At 40.5% G+C, this 18,632-nt stretch overlaps 1 protein-coding gene across 1 annotated transcript; it reads left to right on the forward strand.

Annotated features, from left to right (window-relative positions):
• Positions 1-17,177: 17,177 nt before the first annotated feature.
• Positions 17,178-18,275, forward strand: LOC138880955 (uncharacterized). The gene has a single exon (XM_070161142.1). It carries the CDS (start codon positions 17,178-17,180, stop codon positions 18,273-18,275), a length of 1,098 nt encoding a protein of 365 aa, XP_070017243.1.
• Positions 18,276-18,632: the final 357 nt, after the last annotated feature.

Raw genomic sequence — 18,632 nt, forward strand, 5'->3', positions numbered from 1 at the left:
TTTTCTATGAAAGGAAAAAGATAAAAGGGAACAGAATAAAAAGACAAAGGAAAAAAATGACTCTTTAACAAAAGAAACTATAAATAAAAACCTATCAAATGCAGATACCGACTCTAATGGCCATGACATGCGTATGTGGCCTATCCTCTACCGTCAATCATCTTTCAAGATCTTCAATTGGCGATTCCCCATCTGATTCTCAATCTTATTCGACTTGTAGTGCCCGAAGGGTTTTCACTATCAAGTCTCTCTCATTTCAGTTTTTCTCTCAACTTTCATCGCCTTATGGTGCCTGTGAAGGTTTTCACCGATAAGACTCTCTCATTTGCATCACTTTTCGGCTGGGTATTTGGAGTGTTGCCGGTATGACTCTCTCTGCTGGAGATTAGAGTCATTTCTGCTGTGGAACAGAATGTTATGTTTGTTGGTAAGACTCTCATTTGTCTGACTTGGCATCTTTTGAAGACTGGTCAGAAGGTCTTTCTTTTGACCGTAATGTGGTTTTTGGATAGGGCTAGAAAAAAAGGGTATTAAAGGCTCAAAAGTGCATTGATTTTGGGTTATTAATTACAACCTTCGGAACCAGATTTATTTACAACGAACGCAACCTCTGCCCCAGTTTCTTGCTTGGGGATATCTTAATTGATTGATTTTTTTTTCATTTTCCAAAACTATGACCGAGCCGTGAAGCGCCTACGTATCCTCTTTGAGGAATTAGGTCAAACGTAGTTCCTAATTCCTTTTTTTTCATTTGACTTTCGTTTTTTTTCTGTTATCATTTCCCTTTTCTTTTCTCTTTTTTTCATTTTTCTTTTGTCGTTTTGCTATTCTTTTTTTTCTTCCATGTTCGTATCTTCTGGTCGTTGCTACTGATTCCGAACGAGGGGTATGAAAGAAAACAAATAAGGCTCAAAGGGCTAACGAAGGATAAAGTGTTTAGGTAGCAGAACAAAATGCCTTCATCATTCCAGTCTTCAAAACATGCCAAGTGCAAACAACACAATTAAACAATAGATTTGTAGTCTCTTCTGATGGTGGTGGACTTGACAATAATATTCAACATCTGCTTGTTTATTTGTCACTTTTAAAGCACCATTGGGCGACGCTCTCATTCTCATTATTATGAACGACCCTCATGCCAATTTGGCGAATCTTTGCTTTTTAACGGTTTTCTTTGTGTTTAACTGGCCCCAGTTCCACATGACTCGGGATCCAAATAATCTCAAACCGTTCTTATTTCCTTTAAATGCTTTGATCACCTTCTTAGGGTTTTATGATTAACTTTTAAGATTAGGCCCAAACTGGGTGCGCATGTCATGTCACTAGAATCGGCGTTGAATAAAAATGATAAAAGGACTAAACAAAAGAAAACTGGAAATAATAGAAGACCGGATTTTGCATTAGATTACCGGTGAAATGGTTTGAAAAAACAAAAACAAACCGGAATAAAATCCTAAACAACCTGGACAAAACTTAAACAAACCGCTATGACAAAACGGAAAGATAAGCGGAAAGACATTGACATAAAACAATATCCGAATTACAATCTTAATAATCCGAACAACAGAAATGACAACAAAATACGCCACCAAATGCCTCTTTCTTGCTAACCAAGGAACGGAGCGTCCTCCCACTTTATCAAAACTGGCATCTTAGCCACTGAGCTTTGCATTAGTATTGTCAAGACCATTGCAAGCTTCAATATCATCAACCTCCGTCAACAAGTTCCCGATAGGATTTGAGTGCTTATGCTATCAGGCCCAATCCCCGCAGAGTGTGTATCATGAGATGCAAGTGAAGGACTCTGAGTGTCATTGTCCGGCTTACCACAAACCAACCACCTTAACTTTATTTGCGAAACAAACAGGTTAGAATGGACTCAGGCGGTCCTCATTATTAACAACATCTTTTTTCTTTTTCTCTTTTTTTGATGTTTTTTTTCTTTTTTCTCTTTTTTTCCTATTTTTTCATTCTTTTTCATCATTTTTTTGTCGTGGTCGAATCTTATGGAGATTGCCTACGTATCATAACCCCGCATGAATCAGACCTTGCGTAGTTCGGACCATAAAAGATAAACGATAATGAACATTTTTTCAATTTCATATTAAAACAAACTGGGTTTCAAAGATTTAATTATTAACCCACAAACTTGAAAATCAAATAAACCGCATATTCTAGTCAAAAGATTTATAAACTTCAAAACAAATGGCCAACTTCCTTCCTCCGTTTGCTAATTTTAACCAAATGGTTATTTTTTGCAAATGTGGCCCCTTCCAATTCTCACATGAATTTTGAGGCCGGGGAGTATTATTTTATGACACTTTTACCAACTTGTCCATTCTTTTACGAAAACAACCTTTCGACAACTGAAAGATACTCTAAGGCTGTTTCGGCAAGAACGGTTTAAGACGCGGCCGAAGCTGGCTTGGCTTATTATGACAAAATTCAAACGGTATTCACCTGACCGCCGACTCTTTGTTTTTTTTTCAAATTATAATAAAAACCTGGTGTTGCAAACACGGCCCTTCAGCGCCTCGGGGACGAAGATTTTTAAGGCTGTGTGGGTCCATATCTCAAAATGACCCAAAGGTGGCTGTTTATGCCAGGTCAGCCTTCCGGCGTCCCTTTCGGGAACATTCGGCTATTTATGACAAAACAGCATCACCTGACTTATTTATAACTCTTTTTTATCGTTTTTCAAATTAGAAAAGTCAATATTGCAAACACGGCCTTTCAACGTCTCGGGGACGAAGATTTTTAGGCTGTGGGGGTCAACTGGACCAAGTCTTAAAAATGACCCAAAAGTGGCTGTTTATGCAAAGTCAGCCTTCCGGCGTCCCTTTCGGGAACATTCGGCTATGTCTTAATAAAACAGCGTCACCCGACTTCTTTATGAAATTTGACATATATATTTTTGCTATTTTTTTTTGTAAAAGCGGAAGTTGGACATCACCCGACTTATTTATGAAAAAATCATGACATGTTTTTTTTTATTATTATTTGTTTTTGACTTTTTAGCAAAAGGGGGTTGGACCCGATGAGGGTTGCCTACGTATCTCACATCCGGTGAGAATCAAACCCGCGTAGTTCGGGCGGATAAACTATTTTTGAGAAGACCCTTTTCCATTTTCTATTTATTTTTTATTTTTTTTACAACAAACAAACAAACTATTATTTTTCATTCATAACAAACTAACAAACTAACAAAAAAACATAAAACATTCCTTCCATTTTTCTTTTTCTTTTTTTTCAAAATTTTGGCAGAGTTTCGACACTACTTGGACATTGTTTTTTTTTTCAAAAATAAGTAGTTATATCTCTACACTGTTATTTTCTCCTCTTTTGCACGATTGTGGAGAATGATGACACCATATAAAATCTTTTTGAATTTTCAATGCTCTTTTTTATTTATTATTATTTTGTTATTATTTTCAAAAATGCGGCATGGGGGACATATGGAATTCCAAGACTTCTTGGATTCCACAAATGTTCCCCATGTGCTTTTTCCAAAAAAAAAAGAAGCGTGGGAGACATGGGGAATTCCAAGACTTCTTGGATTCCACAAATGGTCCCCATGTGTTTTTCCCAAAAATGAAGCGTGGGGGACATGGGGAATTCCAAGACTTCTTGGATTCCACAAATGGTCCCCATGTGCTTTTCCAAAAAATGAAGCGTGGGGGACATGTGGAATACCAAGGCTTCTTGAATTCCACAATGTTCCTCATGTGCTTAATTAACCTAATAACATGCTTATCTAAAAAATTGTGCAACTTTCTTATTTAACGTGATCAGCATGATAAAGAGTGCCATTTGTCATCAAATATCATTGGTCCGCCAAATGACCCATTCACCCTTGAATAAACACAACATGTAGCACATAGGATGCCAAAAGATGGTCCATTATTTTCAGGTTGCTCGTCCTAGACGGACCCAACCCCTGTGTTGAGTCCCCTAAGTCAAATGCAACGTGATGCAAATAAACGCTCCTACTAGGGATCCGGCATGAAGCTGAGTTATTCTAAGTTCATAACCTAGGTATTTGTTCTAGACTGTGTACCCGAGCGGACAACTCGAGTTGAGGAAGGAGCTCCTTTCCGGGAACCAAAAGGCCAGCCGGCTTAGAAACTTTCCGAGCCTCTTTTATTTAGGGTATGACACTAACAGAATAGGGAGTCTCAACCAGTAAGCACATCCCCGGAGGTAAGAAGAGAAAGGTTTCGGCACAATTTATATACAGTTCAGATAATATCAAAGCGGTAAAAGCAGCATTTAGCACATTAGGCTCAAAACATGTAAAAATCAGATAAAGCCAAATATAACAATTTATATAAGCTCGAATTTCTAACCTGAACCAGTGGTTCTGGGTTTTATCCCCAGCAGAGTCGCCAAAGCTGTCACACCTCCTTTTTCCGCACCCGAGGGGGTGCAGGGTAGTTTTTTCCAATTAAAGGACAATTGAAACGGGATTGGTTTATTTATTTCAGAGTCGCCACTTGGGAGATTTAGGGTGTCCCAAGTCACCAATTTTAATCCCGAATCGAGGAAAAGAATGACTCCATATTACAGTCTGCGTACCAGAAATCCGGATAAGGAATTCTGTTAACCCGGGAGAAGGTGTTAGGCATTCCCGAGTTCCGTGGTTCTAGCACGGTCGCTCAACTGTCATATTCGGCTTATTTATCTGATTTTAAATACAATTATGAACCAATGTGCAAATTTTAACTTTTAACCGCTTTATTATTATTGTTTTTACAAGAATGTGAACATCGCTTAAAACACGTCTTTGGACTGCGTCACATGAAATGCACCCACAATCCGGAACGCATTTTATTTGATGTTTTGAGATTTGGATTTGGGTCGCATGAAATGCACACCCGAGCTTAAGAAAGTAAATTATTAAACACGCGCCTAAAGAGACTATCGCGTTATTATTTTGCGGAGGCCGTGAAATTCGCTAAACGACCCTCCTGAATTCGAAGTAATTTTAAACAAGTATTTACCGAGGGCCCCGCAATTTGTATTTTTATTCGGCGAGGCTCATCTCATTCTTATTTTTTAAAAGAATTTGCAGCGTCGTGGACATGTATCTCGAACCACGTTACAATCAATGTACCCGCGATTTAGAGACACATTTCAACTCCGCTGAGATTTGGATTTGGGTCACATAAATGTGCACCCGAGTTAGGGAGAATAAATTATTAAAGGCGCGCCTAAAGCAACTAGTGTGTTGTTATTTTGTGGAAGGCCGTAAAAATTCGCTAAACGGCATGTCCCGAAGTCTAATTATTTTAATACATACATTTAGAGGGCCCCGCCGCTTGTGCATTTTTTCGAGGCTCGTCTCATTTTATTTATTTATTTATTTTAAGGCTAAAATAACTACATTTTTTGCTACTTTGCGAGGTCATGGGTTGTAGATTAAACTTATTTGATGAAATGAGTATTTTTTCCGCGGGATTAAAATTACTCCTATGATTTTAACATTACTACTACATGTACAAACAACTATTGAGACAAGCATTTAGATAACAATAATCTGAGCATGAAGAAACAAAATGCGGAATAACTACTTAAAATAATGAAACGAAGGAAGAGACATTCAACAAAGCCGATACACAAACAGTGCATAGGAAATCCATATCATTTCATTCCATTTAAGAAGATATCACAAGTTTGGAAATGTGTATGCACCTGTTTGAAGCAAGAACAACAACCAAACTGTCCCGACAACTATCGGGAACCTCTCCAATGACGGAACCTCGATGTCAAACTCAACGATATCAGACCGGAAACCATGAGCACAACCCCAACGACGACCTCAACGGACTGCACGATGACAGTGAAGAAACAACGATAACTGAGCTGATTGGTTGTCGACTGGTGGTGTTTGACGACGGGCAGCGGGGTTAAGCTTGTTGCTATGGCTGGCTATGGTGTTCGCAGCTGTTCGGGGGTGAGTGATAATATGGGACGATGAGACTGGGGAATTGTTGGGTCGACAGGGAGGGACGACGAGCTGGGTAGCAGGTAGCGACAGTAGGGTCGAGGGCTATGGAGGTGCTTGCCGGAAGGGTCATTTGGTGGAGGTGTTTGGACGTGAGGGAGTGGGGGGGCTAGTTGGTTCAGCTGGTGAGGGAAACGTTGATGAGCCAGCAGTGGTCGTCGGACGCAGGTGGTCGACGAAGGAGAAAGCTGACGGACTGATAGGTTGGACTTTGGGAGGAGACGGGTGGTCGTTTGGTGGGGGCTTGGACGTGTCGATGGAGGCGGTGTTTTGGTGGGGGTGACGACGAACAGCAGTGTCGTCGGGGCAGTGGTCGAGGACTGAGCTGGTAACGGCAACAATGGTGGATTCAAGGAGGAGGAAGGCGATGGTCGTTACTGTCGCGACTGGTTTTAGTTACGACGGGGGGAGGGCTGCTGACGGGTTGACGATGCTGCTGCCGGACTGGTTTGGGTGAGGGTTTTTGGACTGGTTTTGCTTTGGTTTTTAGGTTTTCCAAAGGAGGAAGGAGATGTACAGTAGTGTCCGTTAGGGTTTTCCCTTGGTTCTTCTCAGGAAGAAGAAAGATGAACAGTGCACTTTTCTTTTCAAAAATCTGTTCGTCCCCCCCAAAATTTTCCAAGTCCTCCCTTCCAAAAATGTTTGTCCGTGTATTTAGTATCCCTTTGCTAGGAAAATGAGCCCCACGCGTGGTGGGGTTCAAGACTTGTGTCCCCCACGTGTGGTGGGGTTCCCCGTGTACGGGATTCCATCCGTGTTCCCCACGCGTGTCCCCTCATGTGTGGTGGACTCGGATTATTATGGGCTAGGTCCGAAATTAGGCCTAAAAGGGGGTAATTTGAACCCGAATATTATTCTTTTGCCCGGACCCGATTAAGAACACAACGTTGTTTGACTAATCCTATGTAAGCAAAATAACTACAAAAATAAGACTAATATTTAAACAAAACTATATCTTTTTTAATATATTTTTCAAGATTTAAAATAGCTACAAAATATTAATAAAACTATTTTTTGTAATTTTCGTTTTTATATAAGGATAAAATATAAAGTAATATTTTTTGTATTTTTCAAAAAATTAAAATGACTACAAAACATTAATAGAACTATATTTTTGGTTATTTTCGAAATTATATAAAGTACAAAAATAGAGTGCAGTTTTTGTATTTTTTCAAGTTTATGAGAAATACATAAACTAAAATTTATATATATATTTTTTGTAATTTTTCTTTTTGCAACGAAATAAAGTAAAAATAGTTAAAATGGCTATATTAGACCCAATTTCACATATTCACGCTAAAAATGTGAAAATTTTCGGGGAGGGTCAAAAATCAGGTGTCTACAAACCTCATAAGTCCTTTGCTCTTATTCAGCCACACGGGCTTGGGATTCCAATTCCTCATACCAATATCCTTTAGGAGTGTAACAAAACTTCATACACTTATGGGGTTCTTATAACATTCGTAACATAAGGGTCTTCTCATTATGGGTTCAATTGACTCTCATTTCATAACTTCTTGTCTCCTAGGGGAGACTTGCACTCTCATCATCAATCTCCTGGTCATGTCTCCCATATATCACGTGCTTATATAACCAGTTTTCTTTCACACCTTAGGATCATTTACATGTTTCTTACACTACCCACATGTGCTATTCAAGCTTATATAGCACTTATCAATTCAATGTTTCTTTGGAGGTTACAATCATTTTTAACACTTTCTCGAATAAAGTATGCTTCTGGTACTATGTACGTACCTCATATCTTTGTACCATTCGTTAAACATAACACATATGCCATCTCCTTAATATCCAGGCCTTTGCCCACTGGTCATTCCGTATGACAACATTACTTGAAATAGACGAAAGAGCGTCTAAACTTACCTTGAATCTCAACTAACGAGTTATAAGACAATCTTATAGTAAAGCTTTATCGCACGATCTGGAGTGTAGAAGAAGGGTAACATTCCAAAATGTCCATATAGCCTCCAACTTATAGATGTGGTCGACAACACACCGATAAGAAGGACTCTACTAGACACGGCTCCGAGACATCATAGGACACTTTAAAACCTTAGGCTCTAATACCAAGTTTGTCACGCCCCAAAACCGAGGGGCGAGACCGTCACTCGACCGGGCAGCCCCAGCCAAGCGGACCTGGGTGCCTTTCCTATTCCACGTGTTACCCCGCGTTTCCATTTCCCATTAACCAAGTGAAATAGCCATTTATAAATTTAAACACATTCTTACGAGATTTGCATAGCATACATAGTTACTTAGTGTGGTTTACAAGTTATACTGCCCAAAATACATAAGTACATACCCCACATTTCTTGTCTACGGAGCCTATAGGGATACAAAAGAGTGATACAATACTTGCCGGTAACAAGGCTCCGGCTATACCTTATACCAAAAACCAAAATAAGACTCCGAAATAAAAAGCGGCATGAGCCACGCAAGGCCCCGGGAGGAAAAGGGCTCACCAATGCTTCTGGCGGAAAGTGAAGGGGAGCTACGGTCGGTGGACTGGAGTACCTGCTATGGATCCACCTACAATCATAACACGAATGTAGCGCCCCCGGCAAAAGGGACGTCAATACATTTGAATTGTACTGGTATGTATGAACAAACTTGCCCTAAGTAAACTCAAACCATACACAAGTAACAAGTAGTCATGGAACCAACAATCAAATACACATGAAATAAAACCATCAAGCCAAATAAGTTACAATCTCTCCATTTCCCCTTCAACATTTTCACATCAATGATTTCACAATTTTCTCATATTTTCATTTCGATAGTGATTTCGATCACTTTTCCACCCTTATTACTTCGGCCGCCCTTATCACCACAATCCACACCTTATTACTTCATGTTGCGGCGCGCAACCCGATCCCACCGAACAATCACAATTCACAAACAATACAACAACAACAACAACAATTCACAAAGAACAACAACAACAATTCTCAAAGAATTTCTATAGCCATCAATACTATTTCCATCATATTCAACAACTCATATGCATTTTATGTCACCGCGATAATTGCCAATACAAGCCATATATGTTATTACCACAGTTGTTCCAACTGCATCATTTACGATTTCCTTCCATCATTTGTTTCTCAACTCTTACCACATAACACATTCACAATCACACATTTGGTTTATTGCCAATTACGTACACCATTATATCGGGAGACTTAACCACGAACAATCAAATCATACCAATCACAAGAATTCCACAAATAATCCACGTAGATATCACATACCAAATATTCGTACACCAAACAAAGTGACTTTACAAAGGTCAAAGTTAGCCATACATACCTTTCTTGATCTTTCCTTTAATTACTACGATATTCCGGAAATTCTAGCAACTTCAATCTATTTTGAGACATAACAAAATTTGAACACAAATTAGGAAGATATTCATAATTCTAGCTCATTTGAGAATTTTATCAATTACTAGTTGTGCATCTTGATTTCAAATCTCTTTTACAAGATTCCCTTCATTTCCCAACCCAATCTTAACTTGTTTATATTCAACAATCTTCCCACAAACCTAATTTGTACATGCATAAATAATAAATACTCTCACATCCAAGAATCATCTTACTAATTACCCATTTCTAGTTAGATTTCAAAGTTGAAGAATTGGGGAAAATAAATTCTTACCTCTTTGAAGCCTTAGCAACCCTTTGATGCGATTTCAAGGTGTGGTTCAAGGAAGAGTAGTAAAGTCTTTAGTTTACCCTTTTCCTCTCTCTAGAATCGCTCTCCCTTCACTCTAGAATACCAGAAATTTCCCCAAAAATAAACCTTAATCGAGTTAAATGAAATGGGGTTCAGGTCTTAAAAACCCATTTTTTTGTACTGCCGCGCCGCGTGGGGAGCCACGGGGCACGGGGCGTCTGTGCAAAATGTGTCTGGAAATGAAATTTCGGACCATACTGGAATTACTACTGGCGCGGCGCGCCGGGCGCCGCATGGGGCGCCGCGGTAGTTCAAGTTTCTGCGCTGCTTTGGTAATTTGGTCATAACTTTGTGTAGGAATGTCCGAATGACAAACGGTTTAAAGCGTTGGAAACTAGACTCAAATACATTTTATTTGATAGGATGTTCATCACAAAAATCCTTATATAACTGGAGATATAATTATCCAAATTGAGGTCTTGTGCACTCATTTGCAACTTTCGTCTATTATAAAATTTTATAACTTGGCTTAGACTTAGGCCTCTAATTAGACCCCAATTCACTTTTACTATGACTTATACACTTATTAACATATCCAATTGATATTCATAATCTCCTTAATCCTCTTTTGCACGCAAGATAAAATATTTGGCCTACCTTGGCACCACGAAATCTTAAATTACTAAGCAAAATTTTCTGGGGCTTTACAGCTTTCATGAGTAGCTGCCATCACGACTCCTGAGGGTGGGAAATCCGGGTCGTAACTATATCACCATGGCCATTTATAAAATGGGGAATGGACATAGTTGGTCCCTTACCACAAGTACCTGGGAAGGTAAGATTTCTTTTGATTTTAACTGACTAATTCACTAAATGAGTTGAAGCAGGTTCCTACAAATATATCGGAGAACAAGAAATAATGGATTTCATATGGGATCACATGATATGTAGGTTTGGAATACCAAAAGAAATCACTTATGACAATGGGCCGCAATTTATAGGTTCTAAAGTTACAAAAATTTTGGAAGGTTTGAAGATCAAACAGATTACATCTTCTCCGTACCATGCAAGTGCTAACAAACAACTAAAGTCAACGAACAAGATAATAATTCACAACCTTAAAACGAAGTTAGAAGATGCAAAAGGAAAATGGCCAGATGAGCTAGGGGGTGTATTGTGGGCATATCGAACAACGGCAAAATCGAGCACGGGTGAAACACCATTTTCACTTGTGTACGATGCAGAAGCTTTGATCCTGATGGAGATTAGGGAACCGACCCTAAGGTATTCCTGAGTAAATGAGGAGGAAAATAATGAAGCATTGCTAGTTAAACTCGATTTACTTGAAGAGCATCAGAATCTAGCTATGTGTGGATGGTGGCACAAAAGCAAAGAATGGAAAGTATTACAACCGCAAAGAAAGTCTTTGATATTTCAAAGTCTGGGATTTGGTTTTGAGAAAGGTAACTCAAAGTACTCGGGAGGTTAACGCTGGAAAGTTGGGATCAACGTGGGAAGGACTTTACCGGATTTTAGCTATAACTGGTAAAAGTTCATATTAGTTGGAAAATCAAGATGGAGTTAAATTGCCAAACAATTGGAATGTGACTCACTTCAAAATGTATTACTGCTGAAAATCTTTGGTGATACTAAAAGTATGTGTTGCACTTTTTTCCATTCGTCTAGTTTTTGTCCCAATTGTGTTTTTTTGCAAGGTTTTAATGAGGTAGCAATGAAACGTATACTACTAAGAAAGGGTCATCGGCAATGACAAGATCTCCAATTTTCGAATTCTCATACTTAACATCTGAATGCTGGGGGGAACCATTACATACTAAGGCACTAAAAGTGTTACGAAGATGGGGGACTGGTAGAACGGGATCTATGTCTTATCAGGACCAGGGACTGCATGATCAGCCCCGTAGAAATAAGTTATACTAGTTAGCCACATGTATTGGTAGATTTATTTACCTAAGCAAATGAATATTTATGTAAATGTACTTTTAAAGATTGAAGGAATAGATCAAAGACCTTTTATTTTTATCTTATTTCTTGTCCGAATGATAAGTTAATTTTTTTTCATTTGAAAGCTATTTTAAACTTAAAGTGCTTGTGCTGGAATGAACATGGGATGTCCTCTTATAAAACTCTCATAGTTAAAGGGTGGATTCTAGAAGTGTGAATGCCCGAAATTAAAAGTTATTGGATGTAAAAAGAATTCCTGAACTTTATCAGTTAAATAAAAGAGAATATATCTTACACAATATTTAAGAAAATAATATCTTTCGTTACTTAAAATGCTAAACTCAATAAAGCAGTTCTGGCATAGTTACAAAGGAGAAAGATATACATCAGTTATTTTTGCTACCAGAGCCCGAAGGGAGAAAATAGTCTTCATTTTCCTTTTCAGGAGAAGGTTGTTCCGCTTCCGATTCAAGGACTTCATCCTTATTTTCTTTCTCTTCAGTTTCTTCTTCGGTTCTCGAATACTCAGAGTTAGTATTCGAAAAGTCAGAAGCAGCACACCGAGCAGGGAGGTTCTCGAGAGTAGTTGTCTTCAATTCATGAGCTTTGGCAATGCAATCATCGATATTTGCAATGCCTTCTTTGACCTCCTCCAGAGTTTTCCTCTTCATGTGATAAATGGCATATGTTTTACTCGAGGAGGATAGAATCTTCCTGGTCTTGGTGTTTATCTCAGAGTTTCTCATTTTTTGTTTGGAGCTTATCTTTTTTAGCTTTCACTACGTTGATCCTGGAATCAAGTTCAACATTGGTTGTCGCTGAAGTTGGTTTTGCTCCAGGACCCTTATAAGCCTTTCTTCTATTTAGGATCTTTTCTCCTCGGCGACATTAGCTTCTTCAGTTTTCAAGCATAAGTTTGCTTCCAAGTTTTTGATTTTCTCCATAAAAGCAGACTCACGCTCGGCCATCGTAGTTATGGCATCATGCAGATCAGCTCACTTGGTTTTCGCCTCTTTAAGGTCTTCATGTAATTGGGCGGCTTCTTGGCTGTGAGCCATTCTATCTTGCTGGGATTACTACAACCAAGCCTCAAGCTCACCCATTTGGGTAACTTTTGCTTCCAAAACAAGGAAGCGCTCGACAAGTTGGTTCCATTTGACCAAAAGTTGATGTTTTTCCATAGTAAGTTTTTTTATGCAAAATCAATCTTTGGAGGCCCTCAAAAGCAAGAAGGTTGGACTAAAGGGTTAAAGTTAAGGTTATTAAGATAAAGTATAATAAATAAAAAGGGGATAAAATAAGAGTAGATTGATACATGCGCTGAATACTGCATGATGTTGTTTAATAGACACCCAGCAAAAAAGAGTCCATCTTTCTCCAATCTTTTCTGTGGCCAATGGCTTTAGATAGCTGAAAAGCTCTAACAGCTTGGAAATTACTTGATAGTCATTCGAAACTATAAAGATGACACTCCATTTTCTATTAGGGTTTTGAGTGGGTGTCGGGTAAGTGTTCCCCAAATTTCCATGGTCAGATGATCGTGGGAAAGGAGCATCTTCTATCTGTTCGGATGGGGCTAGTGGAGATATAGCAGCTGGGGTAGAAAGAGATACCATTTTAGCTGGCTTAAAATTTGGTGGTAGAGGAATGTTAGAGGTAGAACTCTATTGACCAGAAGCGACAATGGGGATTCAAAAATGAGATGCATCATTTTCGGCCAATACCATTTTCGTGAAGAGTCCTTGAACTTTTCCGATTGAGGAGTTAGAAGCACACCCGACTGAGGATTTGGTTGAGATAATGAAGATCCTTTTCTTCTTTGAACGGGAGACGCGTCATCATCGGTTCCTTCATCATCAAGGACCACTTTGGCCGGTCCGGTTGGTGTTTCTTTTAAATTCTTCTCATGGGTCCCAATCGAGGTGGTACATTTTTTCTTTTATTTTTTGTCTTTAGGCTGGGGACACCGGGAAGAGGCACCTTTACCGGAAGCGATAGTGGCTTCTCAAGCTATCTTTCGGTCGAGGACATTTTGCAATGCTCGTTAGTCTTTCTCTAGGTCGTCGGGAACCTTGAGGGGGGAGAGCAGAGGCAAATGGAAGATCCTTTCGGAAGACATATGTATTGTGGAAAAGAGTCAGTAAACTGAGTAAAGTCATATTAAAAGATTGAAAGAATGAAGGAAGAAATTTTACTTACCATGGTTTTTGGATTTCCACCCAAGTCTTGGGGCCATTTCTTTCCACCTTCGAGAGTCCGATATAGAAATGTCTAAATTTTCTGTACCTATTGGGCTAGGCTGTTAACCTGCGGTGGTTCCCGGATGACTAGCTTGAATAAGGAAAATGCAAATTTAACAAAGGGGAAAAATCTTTTTTAACATGGAAAGGAAAAGATATCCAAAAATTATGAAAAAGTTTACCTGGTTCAAGAATAACAGGTGTAGTAGTCGGGAGGATGTACCTGGTAGCAATGTTAACTAACTGTTCCATCCATCCACGATTGTTATCATCATCAACGCTGGTAAGAAGGGCATAGTGAACGCGTTTAATGAGCCTTAACACACCCCCACAGAAGATATTTGGAGAGTGGAGTTTGATTATGTGCGCGAGAGTTAGGGTTTTCCCGATCTTGGAGCATAATTTTCGGAGGCAGGCCGCCGTACGCCAAATTGATGGACCTACTTGAGCCAAGCATATTTGACTAATGGCTAATTCTAAAAGTATAAGGTCAATTTCTTTAAGAAATCTCAAAGTGAAGGGGTATGTATAAACATACATGAACCCTAGTTCGGAGAAGGTGACCCTTTCTACCTCATTAGGGGCAATGATTTCAATGTCTTTCCAATCACAATCTTTCTTCACGAAGGGAATGCTAGCAAAACGTATGGAAGAAGGGTATTTGCGAACAAGTCAGTGTCTGTCGCTTTTGGGATTAATAGGTTCTTTTTGGACTTGAAGATCTAATAAGAAGTCGAGTTGAAGAGGAATGATGGTATTAGTTGTAGGAGGCTCGGATTCAACATTGCTCCTTCATTTTATTTTTCTTTGGGCCTCCACCGAAGAGAAGACCAAAGTTTCTAAGGACAGCGGTATTAGAAAACATGTTAATAAGAAATTTGAGTAATGAGATGGTACTTAGAAAGATGAATTTTGCAATAGGATTTTAAGAAAATTCAGAGAAGAAGAAGGATTTGTAAAAGTGATGAGTAATGGAGAAATTTATAGACGGCAAAATTTGTGGTCATGATTATCTCGAAAAATGGCAAAAGTATTTGCCAAATCATGGGATAACAAGTGTTCGGGTCATTAAATATGAGACGTGCATCCTTTCAAGTGTCAAAAACTGTTCAGAAACTTTTTCACCAAGAAAAGAGGTCTTATCTACTTCCTGATAACACTAAGTTGCATCACCGAAAAGTAAGGGAACTATCTATATGGAGTAAAATTGGTAAGCGTCAGTTGGACGAATGAAGGGATGACACATGAAACTGAAGATAAGTAAGATGTGAGTCAGCAAATAGTTGTCATATAATACAAGCATGTGACCGGTGCTGGGTGAGTTCCTAAGGCATGAGAACTGATGACAAAGAATTCGAAGAAAGACATCAGTTGGAAAAGACAGCATTCTACGCGCAGCCGTTACAAGGAATCTCTATGTTAAAGACCAACCGTTATACAACCATCAATAGGGTTTTATCTCATTCAAGAAGAGCTTGATTTGGAGATCTTGTCTCCTTAAATAGAGCTATAAAAAGAAAATTTTTTGTACACAAAGACGATGAGCTCTTATTCTATCAAATTGCTCTTTTGCCTTTATTCTTAATATAATTCTTATTATTGGTATTGGAGAAGCTAAATTCATAGTCAGGCTCGTAATTTCTTTAAGTATCCATAATATTGATTTCATTCTTATATATTTCATATTTTCTGATCAAATTAATTCATGTGTCTATAAACCACGTTACAAATTCAACTATACCGTAAACTATAGCTGTATGAAAATATAGCATACATTGAAGAAAACAACTAGCACCTGGAAAAGTCAATAGAGCTCACCAATTAGATCTATAAAATTTGTTTCTAGCCATGTGCTTCGTCATTTATATCCTCAACACACGTCACATGACATAGTAGATCAAACGGGCTAAAGTACAACCGATAATGTACCCAGTAAGTCTCGTTGACAATCACCAAAGTAGGGGAACAAGACTGTTAGGGCCTGACTTTTTGTCATCGGGCGTGGCACGGCTGTGGCAAGGATTTGGGCGTGATGGCCTTGTCATTGGCCTATGTGCGGGCAAAACGATCATGCGGAAGACGGACAAGACATTGTCATTGAGGGCTGTTGTAGGCAAGTATGGGCCAAGACCTTGGGACAGGCAAGGTGCGCTTGGCAAAGGCTTGACAAAGCTGTGTGGGCAATGTTAGGGCGGCATGGCACGGCATGCGCGCCAAAGTCAGGGGCATGGCACTTTGGGTTGTGGCAGCTAAGTTCGGGCTAAGCTAAGACAAGACGGAAATGCGGGATGATGAAAAAGGCTTTCAATAGCTAAGGCAAAGCTATGTGAAGGAAAATACAAGCAATGGCACGAGGGAAATGAAGGTTGACATGAGCAAGGCAGATTTGGGCCAAGACAGTGTGCGGGCGGCAGCGGCGTCGGGCATGTGCGGCAAAATCACAGGCAGCGGATGCGGGCAAGGCATTGGCGCGGAAGCAATGTCAAGATGTGCCAAGGCTGGGCGCAATGCCAGCCTTGGGCACGAATCAGCTGGCCAAGTGAAGAATGGCACATGCAATGCACATGGAAAGTAGTTGGCGGTTACCTTGTCATAACCTCTTTGTCCCATGATCTGATCATGCTTGTATAATGTCCCCATTTCGTGTATAATGTGTCCTAAGTAGTTGGGGATGTCAACTACATGTTAGGAGCAGAATTAGTCTTAGTCCGACAAGTGGCAAAAGCTGTAGACAACAAGTGTCATGTGCTGCCAAGTCTAAGGGCTGCCTATATTCTATAAATAGGACCTTTGTGACTTAGGCAGAGGTAAAGAGAGTGAATGTGGGGAATTTCGTGAGAAATTCTAAGTGGGAAACAAGAGTGAAACGTGAGGGTTTCAGTTGTTTCAAAAAGGGGCTAAGGTTTGGCATGGGCAGATCTTAGTGTTGACAAGAACGACTTGTGTTCTTTGTCAAAAGTGGGCTGTGAGCGGACTGTGTTCATAGCAAAGTGAGGGTCCTTTGTATATTTTCCACATTAATGCAAAGGTTGGGATTTTCCCGTATATGTGTGTGTTCTTATTGAATTGCTGTCTAAATCTCGTTTAGGCCAAAGGTGCGCGAAAATTGGCTAAGTATTTGGGAAAGGCTGAGTCAAGTGTACGACTTGACTGCCGCGCGGGTGTGAGTTTTGACTGACTAAAATCACCCCCGTGACAACTGGTATCAGAGCCAGGTTTAGTTCGTGGCAGTGGCAAGACGATCGGTGGCAGAATTCGTGGGGCTATTTGAGAACATGGCTGGTGGCACAAATGCGGAACTGCGTCAAAGGATAGAGCAGTTGGAAGCACTCGTTGGGCAGGCTCTTGAGGCAAATGGCGATTCTTCTGTTCTTGCAAGAATGGCACAGTTAGAGGCAGATTATGCAGCGAGACACGAGACAACGCTGGCAGAAATGGCCTTGGTACGCCAAGAGAAGGAAGAACTGCGCGAGGAAGTGGTTCAACTTCGGAGGGAATTGCAAACTGTTGTCCCTAGAAGTGATGAACGCACTAAGTTGAGGATTCCGGAGCCAAAGGCATATGGGGGTGCAAGAAGTGCCAAAGAACTGGAAAATTTCTTGTGGGATATGGAGCAGTATTTCCAGGCTGCACGTGTTGCGGATGAAGACAAGGTGATAATCACACCAATGTATTTGACTGGTGATGCAAAGGTGTGGTGGCGCACACGAATGGCAGAAACGGAAAGTACTGGACTGCCCAAGATTGGAACTTGGGAGATGCTGAAGAAGGAATTAAAATCCCAATTCCTTCCAACTAATTCGTCGTGGTTGGCACGAGATGGACTTCGTCGCTTGAAGCAAAGTGGTACAGTGGCGGAGTATGTCAAGGAATTTTCATCCTTGATGCTCAATGTAAGTAATATGGCAGAGGAAGATAAGCTGCATTACTTCATGAGCGGGTTGAAGGGTTGGGCGCAATTGGAGTTGAGAAGGCAGAATGTTCAATGCCTTTCTACTGCCATTGCGGCGGCAGATGCGTTGGCTGACCTAAATATAGGTGATAACCCTGCTGGAACTTCGCATTCAAAGGCTGACGGGAAAGCTAAGGAATGGAAGAAAAGAGGGAAGGGGCAAGCTGCCGAAGATGAGGGCTTTGCCAAGAATGTGAGACAAGAGAATCACAACGGCAAAGAAAGGAGCGGCAAGTTCAAAGGCTGCTTCACTTGTGGTGGACCGCACTTGAAAAAGGACTGTCCGGTGCAGGCTAGGGTGAATGCTATGCTGGCTGCAGAGAAACAGGAACAAGTGGCGGAAGCAAATGCCATTGTGGCAGGTGGAAATGAAGCACCAGGGGCGGTGTATGTTAACAACCCCTTGGGGCTGCTTCATTAAAGACGGCTCGACGAGGACGTCGATTTCAAAAGGTGCGGGTGGTTTGTTAGGGCCTGACTTTTTGTCATCGGGCGTGGCACGGCTGTGGCAAGGATTTGGGCGTGATGGCCTTGTCATTGGCCTATGTGCGGGCAAAACGATCATGCGGAAGACGGACAAGACATTGTCATTGAGGGCTGTTGTAGGCAAGTATGGGCCAAGACCTTGGGACAGGCAAGGTGCGCTTGGCAAAGGCTTGACAAAGCTGTGTGGGCAATGTTAGGGCGGCATGGCACGGCATGCGCGCCAAAGTCAGGGGCATGGCACTTTGGGTTGTGGCAGCTAAGTTCGGGCTAAGCTAAGACAAGACGGAAATGC

Source organism: Nicotiana sylvestris, chromosome 11 (genome assembly GCF_000393655.2).
Source record: "Nicotiana sylvestris chromosome 11, ASM39365v2, whole genome shotgun sequence".
In the NCBI taxonomy this organism is placed as follows: Eukaryota; Viridiplantae; Streptophyta; class Magnoliopsida; order Solanales; family Solanaceae; genus Nicotiana; species Nicotiana sylvestris.

Excerpts from the sequence above, each read along its gene's own strand:
- LOC138880955 (XM_070161142.1), top strand. The coding sequence starts at position 17,178 with ATGGCTGGTGGCACAAATGCGGAACTGCGTCAAAGGATAGAGCAGTTG.